Source organism: Micrasema longulum, unplaced genomic scaffold (genome assembly GCF_059751315.1).
Source record: "Micrasema longulum isolate JH-2025_06_02 unplaced genomic scaffold, ASM5975131v1 h1tg001520l, whole genome shotgun sequence".
Lineage (NCBI taxonomy): Eukaryota > Metazoa > Arthropoda > Insecta > Trichoptera > Brachycentridae > Micrasema > Micrasema longulum.
The window spans coordinates 145,719-168,745 of NW_028278703.1; the positions used below are offsets into that span (position 1 = coordinate 145,719).

The 23,027-nt window shown below is 34.0% G+C and overlaps 2 protein-coding genes across 4 annotated transcripts in view; one reads left to right on the top strand and one right to left on the bottom strand.

Moving 5' to 3' along the window:
* The window catches only part of LOC148275066 (synaptic vesicle glycoprotein 2B-like), a 28,249-nt gene extending 26,160 nt beyond the window's left edge, over window positions 1-2,089 (top strand). The window contains exon 11 of the mRNA XM_088236201.1: window positions 1,602-2,089. Within this exon, the coding sequence (XP_088092327.1) occupies window positions 1,602-1,696 (95 nt within the window). The 3' untranslated portion in view covers window positions 1,697-2,089. The remainder of the gene's footprint in view (window positions 1-1,601) is intronic.
* A 2,787-nt stretch (window positions 2,090-4,876) lies between these two features.
* LOC148275067 (synaptic vesicle glycoprotein 2B-like) lies at window positions 4,877-22,459 on the bottom strand. Of its 3 annotated transcripts, XM_088236202.1 has the most exons (10): window positions 22,290-22,459; window positions 19,855-20,016; window positions 17,486-17,648; window positions 16,635-16,756; window positions 12,378-12,622; window positions 10,823-10,983; window positions 9,368-9,506; window positions 8,885-9,174; window positions 7,364-7,491; window positions 4,877-5,101 (listed from the first exon to the last, which is right to left on the bottom strand). In XM_088236202.1, the coding sequence occupies exons 1-10, from the start codon at window positions 22,336-22,338 to the stop codon at window positions 5,010-5,012; spliced, it is 1,551 nt and encodes a 516-aa protein (XP_088092328.1). In that variant the 5' UTR covers window positions 22,339-22,459; the 3' UTR covers window positions 4,877-5,009. The 3 variants fall into 3 exon arrangements, 2 of the variants coding, with proteins under 2 accessions (XP_088092328.1, XP_088092329.1); XM_088236203.1 differs by lacking the exon at window positions 17,486-17,648; XR_015824122.1 differs by lacking the exons at window positions 4,877-5,101; window positions 7,364-7,491; window positions 10,823-10,983 and having other exon boundaries at window positions 9,037-9,174.
* Window positions 22,460-23,027: the final 568 nt, after the last annotated feature.

Consider the following 23,027-nt stretch of genomic DNA (forward strand, 5'->3'; position numbering starts at 1 on the left):
CTCATAGTTTCGGACCCCTGCTGGGAGAGCATTCCATGCCGTAGGGCCTGCGACCACAAATGCGCGTTCGCCAAATTTAGTGCGCTGTTTGCGTAGAGGTATAATAACTTTTCCTTTCGACGTTGATGTAGCTGATCTAAGCGTAAGACGTCTGTCAGCTAGTTCATCTAGAATGCAGAGTTCCCTTAGATATTCGGGAGCAGAGTTGTGCAGTGACTTATACGTAACGTAGCCACGTAGCCTACGTAGCTAGTGTAATTCCCAAAGTAGTAACGGGCGGAATCAACTGGCAAATTTTTGCGTATGCATTTAATCTGTCTCAGCTGGTAAAGCTTGAACTTATCGTTCTACTAATTTGAGCGTCAAGAGAAAGGTCAGAATTAAAGATGACTCCCAGTAGTTTAACGGTGGGTAAAGCGGTACTACTTACATCGGGCAGTGCCGTATACTGAATCAAATTCTGTCGTCTGGCTGAAGCCATCCATAGTTGTTCCGTTTTAGATGGGTTAAGTATTAGTCTATTTTCAGCCATCCAGTTTCTTATTTTGTCAATGCACCCACTAATCAAATTGACAAGCACATTTCTCTTATAAAAAGTGAACAAATAATTTGTGAATGTAATGGAAATAAAAATAAATCACAAGTAAAAAAAATAATTTTTGAACAAAAGTGAAATTTTCCACACTTCCTCTTTTCAAAATAGATGGTACAGAAAAGGTCAAGACGCTTGACTCACGCACGGAAGGTTCCGGGTTCGATTCCCGGCGAGAACACAAAAATTAAAATGTGATTTTTCTCAAGCCCGGGTGTTCTGTGATGTAATTCACCACTGTAGTTGGGCCTCCTGGCCTGTTGTGGTGCAAAGTAACATTAGTCCAGAGCTTACTTCTTCCACTACTTGACTATGCGGATGTATGTTATCCAGATGCTCACTCTGAATTACTTGATAAGTTAGAACGATTGCAGAATATTTGTATTCGTTATATCTTTGATCTTCGCAAATTTGACCACATAACCGAGTATCGCACGCAACTATACTGGCTCAGTATCAGGCATAGAAGAAACATTCACATTCTATCACTTCTTCACGATATTTTAAATAATCCCACTTCACCTGTTTATCTGAGAGAGCTTATCCAACCTCTTTCACAACACGGACTATCTCTTCGTTCTAGTAACGATAGAACCCTTTTAATACCCTGTCATCGCTCTAATTTTCTTGCCCCCTCTTTCACAGTAGTAGCCGCTCGATTGTGGAATAATCTACCCACTAATGTTAGAGACCTTAAGTCAAGTTTAAAATGTCACTATCTAAAAAATTTAAAATGTTCTTTTATTCTTCTTCTTTCCTTCCCATCCCCTCTCCTTTCTTCATTGTATAGTGTTAATTTTTAATTATTTAATTAATCTTTGTTTTTAATTTTTGTACAAAATTGTAAGATTCAATATGTCCATGTATTTATAATTTTCTCAAACTGAACGGCTTGGGTAGGTAGGAAGAAATTGTCTTAAGGCAATATGCCCGCCCTTATATGTATATATATTGTATATGTATATAAAGTGTCAAATAAATAAATAAAAAACATTACATTTCATTTCAGCTTCCGTTGCCCTTACTTTCACATTACCAGCAACCGATTCACAAAAAGAAAGAAAAACTTCACAAACAAATCAAGAAACTGTTACGTCACTGTGAAATTTACAAACGGATTATGAAGACAATGTACTTAAAATGAAAGTGGAAAATATCAACGCGTATCGGCAGCTCTTCAAGCTTTCCAGATACTGAAGTGCAATGGAAACGTTTCGGGACGGTAAGGTTCCTTCTTCCAATTCTCTTCTGAAATGCAGGATCCGCAGGTTTAGGGTAAGAACCTTAAAAGCAAGTGACCTCCTGATTCTTGCAATCTAACAGTGGCTAAATTTGTAAGTTGATCTAAAATGGTTGGATTTGTTACGACCCCGCTGAGAATTTCTGTTGCATAACACTTACCACATAAAATGTAGTTTAAAAAATGTAAATGGAAAGCGTAGTATTTCACTCCCTTACTTGCTTTGTGGAATAAATGTTCATTATAATTTAAGAAAATCAATAAGTTTTTATTTTAACTCTTAGTGTACAGCCATAGTAGCAAGCGTTTTGTAGCGCAGCGGCGCGCGATTGCGGTACGCGGCGCCTCGCCGCGCCCGCGCGGTCACTATGGACACTACACTTGTTTACATATGTTTGAGTTCACCGCGCCCGCATCGCATCGTAAAACGCTCGCCACTATGGCCATACACTTACGAGAACTTAAACTCTCCCTATACTGCTCCCTTCCACGCCGATGACTGACGCTTGCTTGTTGTTCGTGTTTTTATGTTCTTATTATAAATTACGATATGAAAAGATCAGAAAATTATAGAAGAAAAGTTATAGCACGTGTAATTACCTACAATAGAGGAGAACGAATTTTTTAAATCCTTCAAACACTTTAATATAAGCTCGAGGAAAGAGTTGCCATGATGACGGTACACTATTTTAAATGTTTTTAGTAATGTCGTATAAAAGACATTTCCCTTTTTTTGGGGAAGGTCGTTTACTTATATTTCATGCAATATTTTGTAACGTCCATTTTTCTCATTAGTGTATTTTGGATTGCATTCGACTTAATAATCGTTTTTACTAAACTTTTCAAGATTATTGTTGATTTCATCTGTGTTTTAGAAGATTTAAAAGATACAGAATAGAACAGTTAACAAAATCGCACTAAAGAGTAATGCCGGTGTGTTCCTAAAGCAAAGTCATGCATTCAAGAAGCAAGCGGTGTTATCACTTCTGATTTGAGATAACATACTTTCCACGTCTGCCTAGATCATGCCATAACTATACCTATTGAAATTGTTTAGGTTAAGTAATCCGTTGTTAACATATTACAACAGAGATGAAGAACATTTTAGAGAAGGTAATATGTTAGTCTAGGCATCTACAGGGCTTATGTTATGTCATTGGCTGGTTAAGTGGCCACTTTACACTCTGTGTAACATTCACCACTGTGCCCATATTCGAACCTCTTATTATTTTATAATAATTATATTAAAAATAAAAATAAATTGTTGTTTTTTTTTACAGTATACATATGAGGTAAATCAGAGTGTTAAAAAAATAAAGGACAATTACGTGGCAATGAAATACATATTAATGATATATATAAACAGTAAAAATAGTAAACAAAAAATCCCACAAAGACATGGCCTGTTCGTGGGTATCCAAGAAATGTTTATGAATTTTTGCTCCTAAAATAAATAGACGGGTATAATATTTTTATGTTATATATAACATTTTCTTTTCTCTTATAAGTTGTATGTCTTATCGTTGTATGTCTTATAAGAAAGAGAAAAGAAAATGTTCTGTAAAAAAATATAAGGTACTAAACTAAAAAATATAAGAAACATTAAAATATTCCTTATTTTCAAAGGGCAAAAAAATATATCATGAACAAAAGATAATATCTTTAGTTTAAATTCAGGATAGTGCATGTTTTTTAAAAGAAGGAAAGTTTTGAAAGTTTGGGATCAATGAAATATTATCATTAAAAAAAGAATTAACAATTTTTGGGCCTATGCAATATGCATAATATAAATGATAATTTAAAATTAATGTACAAAAAAAGTCCTGAAAAAATTTTCCAGAAATAAAAAAAATGATAACCCGGTCGAAAATTTAAAAAAAACCAATAAAAATTGAAAAACTACGCAAAATTGCGGAACGTACAACGTACATGGGGATGATTTGGATATCCCTCCGTACATTTTATCTTTGGACGTCACTTCCCTGGCCACCCTGGATAGGTATCATAATGGCCAATCTATTAGGGCTCTTATATAAGCCTATTGATTGTTTTTTCCTTTTTTTTAAAGTTATTGAAAAATATAATTAGATTTTTTGAAAAAGGTTACCATGAGGAATGTTCCTCTGAATTTCGCAGTCTGGCCCTGAAATACCGTGAATGTACTACTTGTATCAATGGAGGGCGTTTAAGATGGGCTGGTCACGTAATCAGAATGGACGACGACAGCCCCATACAATTCTTCACACTAACTGCGCCACAAGGACGTAGACGACCAGAAAGGCCCAAAGTACGACGGATGGATTATGTCAGGGCTGATGCATGTAAACTACAAATAACTTACTCACTAGTGGTTGAGAGAACACAGAACTTTCTTCGTTACCTCTACATGAGAGAGTATGGATACTACCCATTGCAGTAACCATCATTGTTCTTTTTAGGTATGCTTGGTAGCACAAATTTGCGGGCCAGAAGGAGCATTGCCTAGCTTATGATGATGGCCTTTAAACTTCTAAACGGGTTAATTTACAATCTCAACATTTAAGAGCGCATAAAATTTTATGTACCGAGCAACTATTTAAGAGCTAGACAACACAGACCATTCGTTCTTCCTGAATGCAGGACAAATTTACCGTTGATAATGCCTTTGGGGAGAATGATAGGTCTGTTGAACAGCCTACCGAGAGAGGTGGATCTTTTCCATCCTGGGATTACCAGCTTTAGATTCTTCCTCTCTCTATAATGTGTATTAGTGACTTTTCGCAATTATTTATTATTGTTTTTATGGACCATATGTTGGAGCTTTATTGTTCTTTTTTTTTAAAGACACGTTTTAGTAATTACGTACTTATATTTAATTGGGTAGATTGTAATTGGCAGTAGTGCTGATTGTGTATTTTGATGAATAAATAACAAACTGGAAGACAAAGACAACAGACAGACGGAAATGGAAGAGACGTCTGGAATCAGACAAGGCCCACCCAGGGCTGTCGAGCTTATGATGACGATGATTAATGATCAAACAACCGGGTTATAATTAATGAAACTATTTTTAAAAGGGTTATATATTTAAAATGTTTGAGATACATAATGAATTATCATACAAAAATATAATTTCACATACATGGCAACGTTCTTCCTTAAATATTTTTTGTATTTTATAATATAACCAATACTTAGTTATAACATTGATATCTTAGATTTTATTTCATGGTGAACCTCAATAGGTGTGCTGTTCTTCCCTGGTAATACTGAACACATTATGATGCATACTGAAAGAAAAATAAACACCCATTAAACCCCAATACAAGGTGAGGCAGCTAGCCCATTACATACCCACGCTGCTCCTGCAGTTCAATCACTATGGGCGCTTCGCTACTATCGGTAAAAAGTAATAATCGACGCGATAAAAGCTTCTCACCGCGATTGATTACCGTTTTACAGATTCCAACGGAACATCGACTTTAATTTATCGATCGGGGATTATTATATATTTTGTATTGACTCTGACTGAGAGGGGGGCGGGGGGCCAAAGTGGGGCAAGTATGTAAAGACGTTTTACTCAGTTATAAATGATAATTTAGTTTATTGAGAATGGTTTATTAGTAATGTCGTTTATGATGCGAGATTTGCGTTATATATTTTCATTATAACAGTTTAGCTACAAAATAAAAATATACTCTAATAGCAGTTTGTCCCACTTTACCCCGCACAAAGGAGCAAAACGGAGTGCCAGGTGGGGCAGTGTTGGGTATCTTTAAAAAATCGAATACAGTGGTCATTTCTTTATTACAACGAATTTTTTATTGAAAAAATATATATTTGAGAATAACTAAAATTAAAAGTACAAAATATTGACTTCAATAGCAAAACTCAATCGTCAATGCACATGGCACACAAGTGGGTGGCGTCATCGTCCTCATAAACTTCTCCGGCACACGAGCAGTTTGCCCAGCGATTGCACATTTTATCTATCCCTCATTTGACTCGGACCACAAGTACCCACAATAAATACACTCGGCGTCTTCATCAGCTGAGGATTCATCATCTCTACTTATTTATTGTTTATTTTCTTCTTTTTTTATAGACTCCATAGACCTGAGTGTTGGTCGGTTTTTCTCTAATATGTTCTAACCATATTGACTGAAACAATAGAATATCATCATCATCATTCCCTTTCCGCACCTAATGGCGCATAAGGGACTGCATTGGTACATAAGGTAAGATGATCAGTCTTACGCTTCAGTTACCAGTCCTGAGACGATGAAATATTCTAGTGTAAAAACAAACTTTTAAATAAATATTTCATGTAAACCTTGTCGGGAATCAAATCCGTAACCTCTTGCATGGTAAGCAAACGCACTGACCATTACACCACAAGGCCGACAATGGAATAATAAATCAATATTTCAATCTTCATGAAACGGCATACCGTTTGCCCCATAGGGCATAGGGGGTACTTAAATAAAAGAACCGCACTATGCCCTTTCCAGTACACCCCACTTTGCCCCAAGATACTTGCAAAAAAGAACAAGGACAGCGCCATCTTACCTTTGTTTATAGCCAATTCTTTTATTAGCTTTTTCATATTTAAGCGTCCACCCCAATTAATAGGTTTATTTCACCCCACAAACATTCACGACAGAGTAAAGTAACTCAAAATGAAATTCGTCAAATATTTCAGCAAAACGGTGCTCGATAAAGTTACACGCAGAGAAAAATCTGACTACGGGACAGCGTCTAACGCTAGTGCAATTGGCGCGACAGCTAAAAACCAATCGTGGCTCGGTATTTCGCATACTATGTGACTTCTACTATGGGATGGCAGAGCGCCACCCCGCTATACCCCGGTACCCCATTATGCCCTCTCCTCCCCCTACATAATAGGACGTACTTTATTGGATTTAGAAAATAAAGAAAGTAATTTTTTTACTGATTGTTTGTTTTACGATGTTTATTTTACCGTGTATTTGTAGGCTCATTTTGAGAGTGAACATAAGGCTTTAAAGTAATAACACGCCACTGGCTAGTGGAGTCGCCGATACGGTGAAAAACCATTTTATGATTATTAACTACGAAGTTAAAAAATATTACTTAAATCTTTTGGATATCGATAGAAATTAATGTAATTCATTAAACTAGCGTTATAATACTGAGTTTTATGTTTAAAATATTATGATTTCTCATTATTTTGGATTCTATTTACTGATATTATGTATTGTCAAAAAAATGTTTTTTTTGTATGTACCGTCGAGTTTTTTTTATAACTCCTGGGAGCATGATATCTTGTGTATGTTTTATTAATAATAAAATACAAATAAAAAAGTTAGCTACAGATTACAGCAAAACAACGGGCCGTAGATACTCGGGTCGAGAATTGCAAATCCAAACCGAAACCGTCCGTTACGCGTGTGTTGTCAAACGTTTGTTTTAAGCAATATAACTAAAGGGCTTCTCTAGTGAATTGTTACTCTGAGACAAACGAATTGTTTCCATACAAAGGTACGACCTTTAATAATATAATGTTGTATTACCTAGAAGCAGTAATGCAAATATGATGAAATTGCCTGGGCAATATGCCTCCATGATGCGCCCAATTATATTGGAGCCTGTGATAATTCCTATCCGTCCAAATATAAGTAGTAAGCAAAGAGCCATGGCCCTGAAAAATTACAGCATAAAATAGGAAAATCAAAATAGAAAATCAAAAGATGATCATATTTTTACACATACATGAACATATATAAAATAACACTTTTTGTACGTTTGCACAATGAACAAAATTTTGTGTTTGTTCAAATTTTCAAAGACAAAAAAATCTATTAACATCTGTATATATTCAAAATATTGTGATTATATATTTTTTTTATGCTGTTGTACATAAAAGTATTACAAATTTAATGTTTTTTTCAGAAAAAAGAGGTTACGTAATACGTTATTTTTCATAAAAATAAAAAAGAATTTCAAAAATTAATAAATATAAAATAACGATTCAAACAAAAACATGTGTTGGGCTATATATACATATATACATATATCAGCTATCATCAACCTTTCAGACTATCCGCAACCAATTTCACTAAAAAAAACAGCCGGTCACCTCTTAAGCTTGAGGTTATTAAAACCAATTAAAAATATGATTGCACTTACCAAAAAAACAAATCGTCAAGCCCTTTCACTGTAGGGGTAGACAATGAAGAAAAACGTCACATTACTTTATCTTTACATATGGATCTTGCATCCTCTACATACATAAATCTTCTCATCCAGGCACGCCGATTATTCCGATTTTTTATTTTCAAAGTAATTATATGATTTGGTCATGTTATGTCTTTCTCGGTCCACCGGGCTTGTATGGTTAATTTTTTTAGTCGTTCTTTGCTATCCGTTTTCTCTATATGTCCAAACCAACAGAGCACCATTTTTTTTTAATAATGCTTGTCTCAGCCTTGCATACTGCATGGATCTCGGCATTTGCCCGAGAGATCGAATTTTAACAAAATTTAGTCTACTTTCATTCCTGTCATTTTAATTGCCCAATTCACATTCATATTTAAGGGTATGTACTTTATATTGGAAGTCCCTTTTTTAGGTTCTAAGCTTTAATGGACGGTTAATTACTTCTTTTCACTTTAATATTCAAAAGATTCGCGTTTTTAAGAATTTACATTGCTTTCAATGCCCCTATAATCGCCAGTGTACCTCAGCAAATTATAGTCATTTTGTCTGTAACAGTTATTCTAATTTTCACAATTCTGACGTATGTTAGATTATTGGCTTGTTAGTAAAGAGAAGAGAGAAACAAGTCTGATTGGGTAAACCAGAGCCTTTGCCACCCTTCTACTGACCATTCTGTAACAGTTCACAAAGAACAACTTTTTCGCGTTATTCTCCTTGTTTTAAAGACGCAAGATTTAGACATGTATAAAAAATTAAAACCTATCAAGCCTAAAAGAAAATCATAATTCATAAATCCATTATATTTCCAGAATCACACTGTTCAAGACAAGAACCTAAAGGTCGGTACTAATAATATAATGATTAAAATAAGAAACCTGTAGTTAGTAGGGAACAATTCGACTCCATATGCTACGAGGATCCCTCTAACAATAGCGCAACATTGGAATACTGTGAAGAACACCCAGGAAACCCACGGATTCTTTATCCAGATTATGTTAATGGCTGCAAAACATCCGATCCCTATAATGACCACCAAGGCTATCTTCTTTTGAGTCCACTTCAAGGCGATTGCCATGAAAACGTTGACTATTCCTATAATACATATCAAGGACAGCACCAGCGGATATGAGTTTGGATGGAAAGTATCGTCACAAGGAATCACAGACTAGAAAAGAAAAACTTCATCATTTCGACATCAGAATGCACAAAAAGCATACAAAGCATTGGTACTGGATATGGGTGTATCGGATATTTTATAAGAATTGTAGTTACAGTTACATTTCGTGTATCTTAGTTTAATTATAATGACACGATAATGATTATTATTATTCAGTTGTGTAAGTTCGTTAAAAACTTACGTTGGGGCTGTTGCTTTTTTGTTTTTGTATACTATAATTTACAAGTTCACAAAAACTGCGGCCACTCGCGCCATCCATGGAAAGTCCTTCTCGAAACTTATTCGCAATGTCTGGTAACCATATCATAAAAGAACTCGTACTAGAAAAAATATTTTTACTGAAAATTAGTGATTCTTGATAGGAAAAAATTTACATCTTCATCCTAATCACACAAGTGCTAGGATATTCAAAGATTATCTTTTCTTAGACATGACTCTATTTATAATCTATTATACTTTTTTTGTATGGCGAAACTTTACAAAAAAATATTATAAATGACGTTTGTAGCGGGGACCGGAGTCGTTGAACAAATCCAAATCGTACATCTTCTTATATATTGAAAAAGTACTGATAGCTCTTCCTGTTGAGAGTTTTGGGCTGCTTTGGTGTTGCATATGTTCCTATTGAATAATATAGAATGTCGAGTGTGACGAAGGGGAGCATCGAAATTGATTTCAGACAGGAAATTGGCTTAATCGATCTGAATTTTAAGTAAATTATTAAAAGATAAAACAAAAGTATTTTCAGACGTTTGAAACAATTAGAAATCTCACCCATATGGATATAAAGGTTTTCAAAAAAAGGTTCACAAAAATTAACATAATATGTGAGAATCAAAAAAACATAGATGTTTTTATTGAAAAACAGGTGTTTTGCAGCAAACCCATCCAGGGGATCGAAACTTAAATCAGAAGAATATATTTAAAAAGAAGATCGTGAGTATTACATAGTGTATAAAGTGATCAAAAATATTGTCAACCAGTTAATATTGACAATATTCAGAGATTGACCAAATTTTTCCAGCAACCCCCTAGCAACATGTTACAACAGAGATAACGAACATTTTAGAGAAGGGAATATAGAAGACTAGGCATCTACAGGTTTATTTGATGTAATTGAGTGGTTTAAATGGCCACTTCACACACTGTGTAACATTTACCATTTTGCCTATATTGAAATATATTCCTTCGATGCATCCACCTGTTGATGTTTGTGAAGTCAAAGAGCTAAAACCTTTACTGATTCGGTGAGATTCATCTGGTTGAATTATGTTACCTACATACTGGGCAACGCCCGAAAATAGATAGAATAGTAAATTTTACCCAGTGCGTAAGATGGCCACTTAAACCCACCAATGACAGGTTATAAGGCCTGTGGATGCCTAGACTTCTATATTCCTTCCCGTAAAGTATTCTTAATTTCTTTTCAATCAGTATTACGTTAAAATTCACGTTATTAGTTGGGAAATTTATCTTAAATGCATTTTTTACAGGTCTGTTTACAGCCAAACGAAGTTTATTATTATTTGAGGCATAATTCAGCTTTGAAAATACGGATTGATAAAGTTCTCTGCATTCGTTTTCTTGGATAAGTCTTCGTGAGCTATTTGTGTAAATAATACGTATATACGAATACCTGGCGTAGATTCCAAAATTTAACAGCGCAAATATTAAAATATATTTTAAATGCGGTGGGGCGAATAAGGGAGACGTTTGGTTCCATATAGTTCTGAAGGCTGATTTTCCTTCGACCCTTAATCCTAAGTGATCCATGTCGTCTATGATTATATCCTCAACCTTAAATAATACAGATATAAAAACAAGATTTTTCAAAACAATTTAAATGAGAGTTTAATTTTTAAGATGTGGCTTACCATCATCATCATTCTACATTTTTTGTTAATAAATTTTTGTAGACCACTTTAATTTTTAGTCGACAGGTTTCCAGTGCCTTATCATCAGGATTTACTAAATGGTTCTGCCTAGGTTACATTTAAATGTTAGGATGCGAAGATTTTTTTTTCGCAATGATAGAAGTACTACTCAGACAGGTGCCGTGGAGCAATTGGTAAGACGGCCAACTGTGAATCTGGCATCGCGGGCTCAACTCCCACCAGTTGTTAGAAAATCATCAAAGAAAGATTTTTTTCTCAATTGGTCTGGGTGTTGTGGTGTATTTTTCATAACTTCCTTCCACATAAATTCTTTCTCACCTACTGACAAGCTAAGCTAAGCTAAAATAGAAGCTTAGTGGGCTATTCCTTTAAACAGGCGTATTTTCACAAATAGGGAATAACGTTAAAAATAAATTTAAAATGAACAGTTGATTTTAAGAATTCTATTGATATAACTATCAATAAATAAAAAAAACAGTTTTCATTCATAATTTTCTGTTTAAAAAACGAACACATACAAAACAGCTCGCAGTTTGAATCTCGTCGTAGCTTTGACGTCACACGTTATGCCCGCCGAGTACGCTTCTAATAAACATAGTGTATAAGTATAACGCGGTAACGTAATACGTGCCGTTTGCCCCATAGTGCGCGAAGTGCTTATTTTTCATCTAATTAAAACTATTCTAAACCTCCATAGAAAATTTATCCAACGTACCACGGAATAAGTAATAATTGATTTATTTAACGTTTTGTTCATAATGTTATTTGTACATTGGCGGGCTTATTGCCAAATGGAATTTTTTCCAACCAACCAATAAAATAATAGTTTTATTTTTATAATTCAAGTTACAGAACATATTCAATTGAAAATAAATATTAAAAAGCTAAAGATATTTAAAAATTGAAATAAACGTATTTGTTTAAATCAAAACTATGACTCAATAGGAAAAAGGAAAAAAGAGAAAAGAGGAAAGGAGGAGAGATTAAGGAAGAGAAAGGGGATGTTTTTTCAGACGTGATTTAAACAGAGAAAATGTTGTAACATTTTCGAAGGTGGATGAGAGATGATTCCACAGTCGAGCCGTATGGACACTATATGAGTTAGAGAAAAAAGAGGAGAATAATACCGTTACCATCGTAATGTTTTATTTATTTCAAAATTTAACCAAAAAAAGTGTATAAACCCTGTTGACGATGATCTATTACATATTATGTTGGAAAAAAAGTAGAGCCAGTTAAACAGAGCCCTTTGAAAAGGGTGAGTCTGCTGAGTCACCGTTTTCTAAGGTTACTAACCGGAAAAGTATCTTGATGCTTCCTCGTGTTGCACTGATACATCCTTTTCAGTATGAGGAGGGTCTCATCAGCTCCGCCGTGTATCAAGAGGAATTTCGGGCTTTCTGGGACCCATGCCAGGCAGAAGGTAGCTACGAGGAATGGCATAGCGTACACAATGACCAGTAGTCTCCATGGACGAAAACTTATCCCCAAACCTGCCAGGGGTTGGTTGAATTCAAAAGAGAAAACTGCCCAAGCAATCACTGAAAATATTGCATTTTATTTTTTAAATTTACAACATCAGTATTTTAAACCTACACCATTTTCAAGATTTTATATGCTCATAATGTTGCATACGCTAATGTTGCGTTTGTGATTGGATCATAAGAATGAAGTAATTCACCCAAGAGCTGAAAAGTTGCAAGCATTTAATGACAGCTGCAAATTTACATCAATAACATATCCCTAACTCCACGAAGCCGAGAGTCCTGAGTTGAGTTGGGATACTGCATAATGGAACGTGGTACCGATACGTATTATTCAATATAAAAAAACAATTATTATATAAACATAATTTTTTATCAACATCTGGTCAATTTAGTTATTTATTTATTAACGGACATTGTCCATGTATACAATTTATAGGATTTAAATAATACAATAAAATAATAGTTCAAAACATTAAAAAAAGAAAAAAAGAAGCATTGACGAACATAAGGGACATCGAGACAAGATCTGGACTATTTATTTAGTGCTCGTTTAAATCGTTGTAAACTTAAACCAAAGAAGTCCAAATCTTGTCTTGAGTTAACAATACGACAAAGACGGGTCATTGGAGAATTAAGGCCATAATATTATATTCCAAAATTCGTCACCCCTGCTTTCAATATTTCCGATTATTAGGAAAACCCCATCCCCTCCACCTCACATTACCTTTCCCCTTCCACCCAACACTATCAGTACCTAATATTAATCTGTGTGTGTATTTTAGTTTATTTTATATTTACACCTGAGGATGGGTAATACTGATTACCCGAAACTAGTCGTGTATTTAATGTAATAAACTCTTGTGTGGTAAATTTACAAAGTGTTTTATTTTAACTAAATTCAAGGCCATAGTTTGTTCTATGCTGATCGATGAACAGTACTTCATTGTTTCTCAACCTACGAGTCAGAATATTGAATTTTAGTTGTCCCAGTCATTACTGTCATCATTATGGAACATCGATTATACCATTTAGTATGCCGAACATATATGGAATCAATACGGTCTACGTTTTTGTAGACTAGAAATATATAACATTGACTCTATATCAGGATAAGAATAATTACCTCTCTCTAGTCCAAGCATCCATGCTACTTTTCGAAGCAAGCGATGTTGGACTGATTCAATGTGATTTATGCAATTGACATAGAATGGAGACCGGACCACGGAGGCATATTCAAGAAGAGGGCGAACATTTGAGCAATAAAGTGTTTTGATTGTACGGACATTAGTAAAATAAGAGGATATTCTGTTAATGAAGCCAAGTAATTTCAGTGATTAATTTACTGTATTATCTATATACTCGTTGTATGTAAGTTTATAGTCCAAAACTACTCCTAAATCTCTGATGGACTTAACTACATCAATTTTAGAGTTTTCTATTAGGTACTCGAAGGAAATCGGTTGTTTTCTTCTATGAAATGACATTATTTTGCATTTTTTAATATTAAGTTCTAATTTATTGACTTTACATTGAAATTATTTTGAGAATTTTCAACACGATTAATTGCATATAAATCCATGCAATGTCTGGCAACAGTCTCCTGTAATGGCCCCTCCCCTCAGATATTATAATTGTACATATCTCTTGAAAATGGCTTTCGTTTTAACAACTTTTTGACAACTTAATATGTTCATTCAGGATATGAAATCATTATTTTTATCACAGCGAAAGCACTTTTTGCACATATCCGAAAACCGTTTTAAAGACCGAGGGTCTTAAAAAATCGAGTTTCTTTAATTTTTTTTTTCAATTTCATAAACCGCAATTTCAATTGAATTTAACTTTGCTGCTTTAATTGCGAGTTTGGCAAATTAAATGCTGGAATTATTTAGTCGAGTTGTGATCCCATGGCTAGTGTCTCGGACTCACGGCTCAGAGGTCCGTGGTTCGAATCCCACTCTACCCCAACTTGATTAACATTTTCTAATATATATAGTGAGTTATTTACAACTCATTGAAAATGGCCCTAAAAATGAAACATTAGGGTAAATCATAAGAACGCAAATATAAATTTTTTCTAAAAATAAAAAAATAAAAAATAAAAAAAGAATAATTAAAAAAATATATTGTCATTTTTCCTCATGAGCAAATTGTAATTACACAAATTTTTAGGAAAATTATTTATTTATTCAAATTTAGTGGTGCATATGGCACTGCATTGGTATACCAAGTAGTAAGCTCAGTGGTTTTTAAAATATTATTTTTTCCTTTAAATCTATGAAATAGCAAAAAAACTGTATTTTTTATTTGCTTGCGTTTTATCATCGCTAAGATTTTTTGTATGTTTTTTATTACTCCGCGCGCGACGTCACAAGCTCTCTTTGGTGAGTTGTTCTGATTGGTAGGTTGATGTCTCGTAAATCTATCGCAACACACTATTATTGGTTTATTTAGAAGAAAATGTGATGTCATTTAAAGTAGTTAATTTTTATGAATTTTTTTACACATTTTAGAGAACCTTTCGTGTACAATGAGGAAGTTTTGTGTTTAAAAAAAAACCTGTATTTGTCAAAAGACTTTTAAACTAACCTATTTTTTTTTTTCAAAATATTTTTCTTTTTTCGTTTGTATTTCTGAAATAACTCCGCGCGTGACGTCAGATGTTCTTCTCTGTCAGTTCTTCCGATTGGTTCGTTTATGTTAAGAAAACCGGATATCCTTCACAGCTCTCATATCATTGGTTGGTTCATATGAACCAGTGAACGTCGTTCAAGGTAGTGCATTTTTGTTAAAATATACAATTGTTTTTTCGTACATTTTCAAGAAACTTGTAGTACAATTTGATGCTCTAATTTTTACCGCACACAAGAAAACACTTTTTGTATTCAATTTCCCGTAGCACCGAACTTCGTTATTACAGCTTATCTTATAAATGAAATAATCCAGCTAGAGGCTAGTAAAATTCAAAATATGAAAAATGCCTAAGCAATCACTAAAAATCATATATTTTTATTTATTTTATTTAATGCATCCATCAGCATTTTTATCATTTCTTATTTTTATTAAGGTGATAAATATGCTACTGCATCAAGATACTTGTACTTATTATAGCATATTTATGATTAAAATTATCACGCCGTACTTAAATCAGAAAATTTCCTCAGATACTACAATACAGTTAAAAAATATTTTAATTATATTTTACGTCAGTATTTAAAGAATCATTTTCTTTTTCGCACTAAAACGGACTTCCACTTCTTCTACTCCTTGACTATGCGGATGTATGCTATCCAGATGCTAACTCTGAATTACTTGATAAGTTAGAACGATTACAGAATGTTTGTATACGTTATATCTTTGATCTTCGCAAATTTTACCACATAACCGAGTATCGCACGCAACTACACTGGCCCAGTATCAGGCATAGAAGAAACATTCACATTCTATCACTTCTTCACAATATTTTAAATAATCCCACTTCGCCTGTTTATTTGAGAGAGCTCATCAACCTCTTTCACAACACGGACTATCTCTTCGTTCTAGTAACGAGAGAACCCTTTTAATACCCTGTCATCGCTCTAATTTTCTTGCCTCCTCTTTCACAGTAGTAGCAGCTCGATTGTGGAATAATCTACCCACTAATGTTAGAGACGCCCCTTCTTTATTTACATTTAAGTCAAGATTGAAATGTCACTATCTAAAAAATTAAATTGTTCCTTTATCCTTCTTGTTTCCTTCTCATCCCCTCTCCTCTCTTCATATAGTGTTAATTTTAAAAAATATTTTTTTATTTTGTTAATCTTAGTCTTTAATTTTTGTATAAAATTGTAAGATTCAATATGTCCATATAATAATTATTATCTCAAACTGAACGGTTTGGGTAGGTAGGAAGAAATTGCTTTAAGGCAATATGCCCGCCCTAATATGATATATATTGTATATGTATATAAAGTGTCAAATAAAATAAAATAAAATAAAACGTGCATAGAGCATTGCATTAATCTATCAGTCACTGTGTATCTGATGAATGGATTACAACGTCAAGTATATACTATACTATACATACGTGCACCAATAGCCGAGCTGAAGACTATTATAGACGACAAAACTGACATCATGGTGTCCACGTACTCCTTAGGAGTGAATTCTCCGTAGAAAGGGAATACACACACATTAGCTGCAGACATCCTGATAAAAATAAATGACATTGATTAGCAAGCAAACAATAGTTATAATAATTTTGATAGATGTTTCAATTTCATGATGATCTCTTTTACAAGGAAGTATGAAAGTCTAGGCTTTTACAAGGATTTCAACTTTTCATTAGGTGATTTTACACACTTTCAAATAGTTATTTTACACTTTCTTACGTTGGTAAATAAATGTTTGGTCCCAGGAGGCAAAATTAATCATTCTGACCATGTATGGAATCGAAGAATGGAATTTATATTATTTTTATTATCATGTTAATTCTAAGCGAGCAGCTTAAATCTGATATTTAAATTTGTTGCAACAGAGAGAAAAGACATTTTTGAGAAGGGAATATGAGAGTCTAGGCATTAACAGAGCTAATGACCTGTCATTGGCTGGTTTAAGTGGCCACTTTACACACTGTGTAACATTCAAATTGGAAAATTGTTTTCAGGCGTTGGCCCAGTAGGTGAATTGATTCAGCTGAACGAATCTCACCCACATGATAACGGTTTCAGCTCTTTTACTTCTTAAAAGTCAACAGATGGAAGAGTTGAGGCAATGTGGATGCTCAAATATAGGCAAAATGGTGCATGATGTGCAGTGGCAGGTCACCAAACATGACAGCTTATAAGCTCTGTGAATTTCTAAACTCCATATTCCCTTCGCAAAAATATTTTCCCTTTCAGTTGCCATAAATTTTATTTAAAAAAATATATAACTTACATAAGCGCAGAAATTAGTCTCATGAAGGCAAAACTCCACAAATTGGGAGCCAAACTGGACAGTGCCGATGTAACAGAGGCCAAAGTCATGGCTACCATAAGGACCTTTTTTCGGCCTCTTGTGTCGGCCATATAAGCCCAAAATATGGAGCTGAGTAGCAAACCTGCAGGTGGCAGTATTTTAAAAAATGTATGTGATTTACCCAAAAACTAAAATTTTTAAGTCATTTTGACTAATAAATAGAACTGAATTTGTGGTAGAGCGTGTTTAGCTCTTAAGAGCTGGTACTAAAATAATCCTTTGCAAACGGAGCTGTAATGTTGTGTTACATCTAGTAAAAGACAGGATATTTTAAAATACAGGTATTTATTAACAACTATGAATACTAAAGTTAGTAAATATTAGTATATAACTACTTACCCACTTTTTTAGTCTACGAGTTTCGACATGTACCCGTCTCTTCTTCAAGACACTCACTACACTAACATGCAAATATTAAAATACACCTCCACCTTCACCATCAAGGTAGTATATCTATATAGTATTTCCAAAAATACGTAAATCAATGCAGATTCATAGAGATGCGAACTCCAACGTGTCTAAACATGCACTAAGCTTAATTAAAAAATATTTCATCTGATAATGAAGAATTGGTAGGGAGTTGAGAGGGAGGAAGGGTTAAAGTGGGGTTACCCGATTGGTTAATTTTTAATTAAAAAAGAGAACTGAACTGTAAACTTATTTGATTGTTTATTAAGGGAATATATTTTTTTTAGGGGTTCAAACTGTCAGAAGGGTCGCAGTGAGTCTCATCTTGCTGGAGGATGCGATTCTATAAAATGCTGCAAACGCCCAGTTACATTCCATCAGCAACACTACTGACTAGTCCAACTCGTTAGCGTCCACGTCGCGAACCCTGGGCAATGGGATCACACTCATAGCAGTGTGATCACAGCAGATAACGAAAGGATGAAAGGCGAGTTTTTGGCGCCTCAAAACCAAAACCAACCAGCTAAAGGAAGGTAACCCCGACAAAAAAATCCACTAGAGAAGGCAACGGAAAACCACTCTGGTCATCTTTTCTCAGGAATCACTACGGCGAGTAAATCAATAAGCAGTCGTCCTGGCTGCGAAATATAAAAGCAGCGCAGGACAGATACATATGCTTTTGCTGTAGTGATCGCCAACGTCGGGGGGACCCAGCAAGGCACCAGAAGAAGAGGAAGGCATTTACAGGGCTTATGACCTTTCATTGGCTGGTTTTAGTGGCCACTCTACTCTCTAAGCTCCATTAAGCTTCCCTGGAAGTTAAATCCAGTCCATGTCTACAAAAATTTGGACAAACTGAAAATATTATTTTTTAAGGCTTTTTTAATGTGAAAAATCTCCATATTATTTAATATAAGGATGTAGTCTGGTAAAACGAACGCAAAATTAGGGAATCATACGATTTTGCCATTTTAAAACGAATGTTTTAGTATAAATGTAAATAGGGGCTAGATTTCTTATTGTCCATGCGCTCTGTAGCTGCAAGACGTTCTGTTATCTAGCTCATATATATCATAATTGTAATATATCATAATTGAAGACGAGGAACTAGAATCCCAACCGTCTATACTACTTTTGATAAACTGTTCACCATTTTCAGTATGCTCAAATTTAATGTGATGTTACAATATTTTGTGGTATGCATAATAATTAATCGTGTTATTTCATATTCATATCCCGATTTAATAGAAATTAAATCAGAGTTAATATTTTGGTGCCTCAAAGACCCAGAACAAGAGACCTGCGAGGTTGGCAGCCCTGGGGATCAGTGACGTAGGCAAGACTATTTAAAGCTTTCTCACTAGTCACTCTTCCTCTTTTTCCTTCACGTCTCGTCACAACTACTCAAAATTCACGATCCTCAACGTAAAGTTTTTACTATCTCAATCGTAGTCAAAAGCGGAACATTTCAATTCCGTCTAAATATAATAAAGTTTATTCGTCAAATATACTCATTTAGATTGTAATTAATTTGTGCGTTAGTAAACAGTAGTCTTTCTTATTTTCTTTATTATCGATGGTTTATTGAGAAACTTTCTGAAACACACAAAGTAGGATACACGCTACATGCTGATAAAAAGACTTCGACAGACTTCTGATATCGTGTTTAGTCTCTAGAGCATACCAAAGAGTGCGTAGCATGCACGCTCAAAGCCATACCGACGAGACATTTTGTAACGCCGTGAATCAGCAGTCCCCACAAAATGATTATTTTTATATGAAAAAATGTCAACATAATTTACGGATAAGTTAAAATGTTCAATAGTTGTCATAATAGGTAAAATGATGAATGAGTTAAATACTAAAAACTATATTTTTACCTGTAAATGGAATAGCTCCAACCCACCCTTTATGGGTTAATGTTAAATTTAAATCACACTGAGCTGATGGAATAATAAAACTTATTCCTATTGTTTCCAGTACTGTTCCCAGAACAATTGTTCCACACACTATTGTTATCCATACGTTATACAGTCCGAATCCTATAACATTATAATAATATTAATAATTGACAAATACTGTTGGGAGAACCTCTTTGAGAAGAAAACTATTTGGACCAATTATTTGGTCGATTTCACACCGGTCTTACGTAGCAGTTTGTAGGGTGGTTTTAAAAAAAATGGATTCAGCATTTCATTTAAAGGCTCGCAAACGCAATAACTAGAACAACATGAGGCCGTCTTATCTTCATTCGATTTACTTCTGCAGGATTATAAATAAAATAAAAACATATTGTAATAAACATCAATCGATTTTAATTTAACAGTGTCTTTTAAAGAACTTGTCATTATATGAGTACCAATGAAAGTACCTAAGGTTAGGCTAAATTTCAAGATGCGTTATTTGTCGTAACCCGGTCGAAGAGTAATTAGATTTTAAACCCATATGTAAAACCTTTATTATCAGAAATTTCTTAGAAAATAATTGTTTTTCCTGATGTCCATTTAGACTATTTTTTGATGGCGCGATTGATAAAAAACAGTGTTTTAAAGTAGGAAAACCGCACGATTTCCTTATATCGATAATTCGTTCGAAATTCAAGAAAAAGTATTGTAGAATGGCACTTAAACGCACACTCTTAAATTGATTTTGCATATAACGTTATAAACATAATAAATACACAAATTAATCACAAAAATTAAAAAACAGTAAAAATACGTTTATATTATACTTCTTCTTCAGCCAGTAGCCATCCGCTCCTGGACGTAGGCTTCCTCCGTCCTCCCCCATGCCAAACGTTCTTGGACTATTTGTATCCATGCTTTTCCCGAATGCTTCACAATATCGTCTCTCCAGCAAAGATGGGGGATTGTCGGGGGTTTCAAAAGTAGTCCGAGGGCGTCAGTACAGGGGGCATTTTGTCCATCTGTCGTCTGAGCTGCGAGCAACATGACCAGTCCAGTGCCATTTCAATGTTGCAACGCGTTTGATAATGTCAAGCATTTCTGTTTTGGTTTTTATGATTTCATTTCTTATATTGTGTCTAAGACTAATTCAGAGCATCGCTCGCTCCATGGCTCTCTGTATGACTCTCAGTTTATACGCACTTTTGTTGGATAGTGTGATGGTCTCAAACCCATTTGTAATGCAATGTAATTGTTTAGATAGTTGTAAAAAAAAAACACAAACAACTTACGTTACAATCAATATGTATTAAACAACATAATTTCACTTTGAATCCTAATGGTTTCATATTTCTCATTCTTCATCTGATTGAATTATTTAAGCAATTTTGCGTGAGTCATTTCTCTGTTTCTGAAGTTCAAACAAGGATTGTGAATGTGTATACTCATAGAATTAGGAATAGTCCAGAAACCGCATACGCACATCAAACAGAAGGCAACTCAACTACTTATAAATGAGTAGGTTTACGTTTTGCCCCATTAGTTTCTTTGTAGACGTCGCTCAGTACGCAACTCCTGATTTGAATTCAACTATGCCGTGTTGTGTCCTTTTAAAGTGTAGAAATACTTCTAGGATCTTAAAGAAACAGGATGCAATCACATTTCATGTGTAATTAGCAAATCGATGTGTATATAACAAAGGCGTTACTTAAACATTGAATTATTTTTCCATCTGTCAGATTGTCGAAGAAACAAAATGGAAATTTTGTTAGTGTTGACAGGGTAGTAAATTTTGCTAACCCTACTTTGCTCATCTAATGAGAGAATTAATGAAAATTGGATCTCGGATTAAACAACTCTGTGGTGGAAATTTGACCGACATTATCTTTAAAACATCAAATATTATTCAACATGATATAAAAATATCCGTTTTAAGTAAAATAAAATTAGTTTCATATTTTAAGTTTAAAGTTCATTAATTCAATTACTCTTATTAAATGACCTTACTTATCTACTCTGTTGTGTCAATCAATATTTCCGCGTGCACAATACAATTTAAGAGAAATTAATAGATTGTTTTTTATTTTAACCTTACATTTTTGTTATGATTTTTTTTCCCATCAAGCAACATTACGCTGCGACCTCACGAATGCTCGCGGCGAAAGTAGGGCATAGTGGGGGAATCGTTGGACACAGTCCGATGTATTCAAATATGATTCTACGCTCCTTCTGGACTATTCTGAATTCTATGTGAATACTATTTTTTGTTATTTTTATTTAATATTAATACTGCTGTGAGCTGGCAAAACACGTTTAATACGCTTTTACATCTTATAGGTATCCAATAATCTTCATCCAGTTGCATTCACCTTAATATATTTAGTATAAAATAAATCCAGTATAAATATCACCTGTGAGAGCCATCGCCTGGTCAAACTGGAGGATTTTATTTGGATCCATATAAAATACTTAAGATACTACGTAAATGTATCAAAATAACACCCTTATTTGATTGAATAATACATAATCAAATTTATATTTACATGAACGAAATCTTTGATTGATTGATTGACATTTGATTTAAAAGAACCCTTTTGAAAGAATATGTTTTTAAATATCGTAAGAGATTGTTATAGTTCTAATTTAGTCACTGAGTAGGTAAACATATTTTGATTTATTTTGTATATTGATAATATTTTAGGCATAGTAATCACAGATCTAACTATGTATGTACCAGCTCCATGAGACCGTTGCCCTGGGCTAAGTGGGACTTAGACCATGCAAAAAACAACATTAAACAATCTTTCAATAAACTACCTAAAAAATAATACAACTTATTGCAATATTTTACCTGTGAAGCACTAAAAATTTAAAAGCTAAAAATATACGACATGAAAAAAAAGTTTCAAATGAACATTAAAAGAAGAAAATTTAAAAGCAAAACATATTTTTAAATCTCAATAACCCGAGACCTTTTACATGGTTGCCAAATATTCTGACTTCTACACCACGAGGCAAATTATATCATCTTTATATTTTTATTTATTTCTCTTATATGTGAATAAAATTATTACATTAGATTAAAGTTATTTTAACTGTCTTAACTAGATTTATCAAGTTCTAAGTCAATCGAAAATAAAATATTTTAC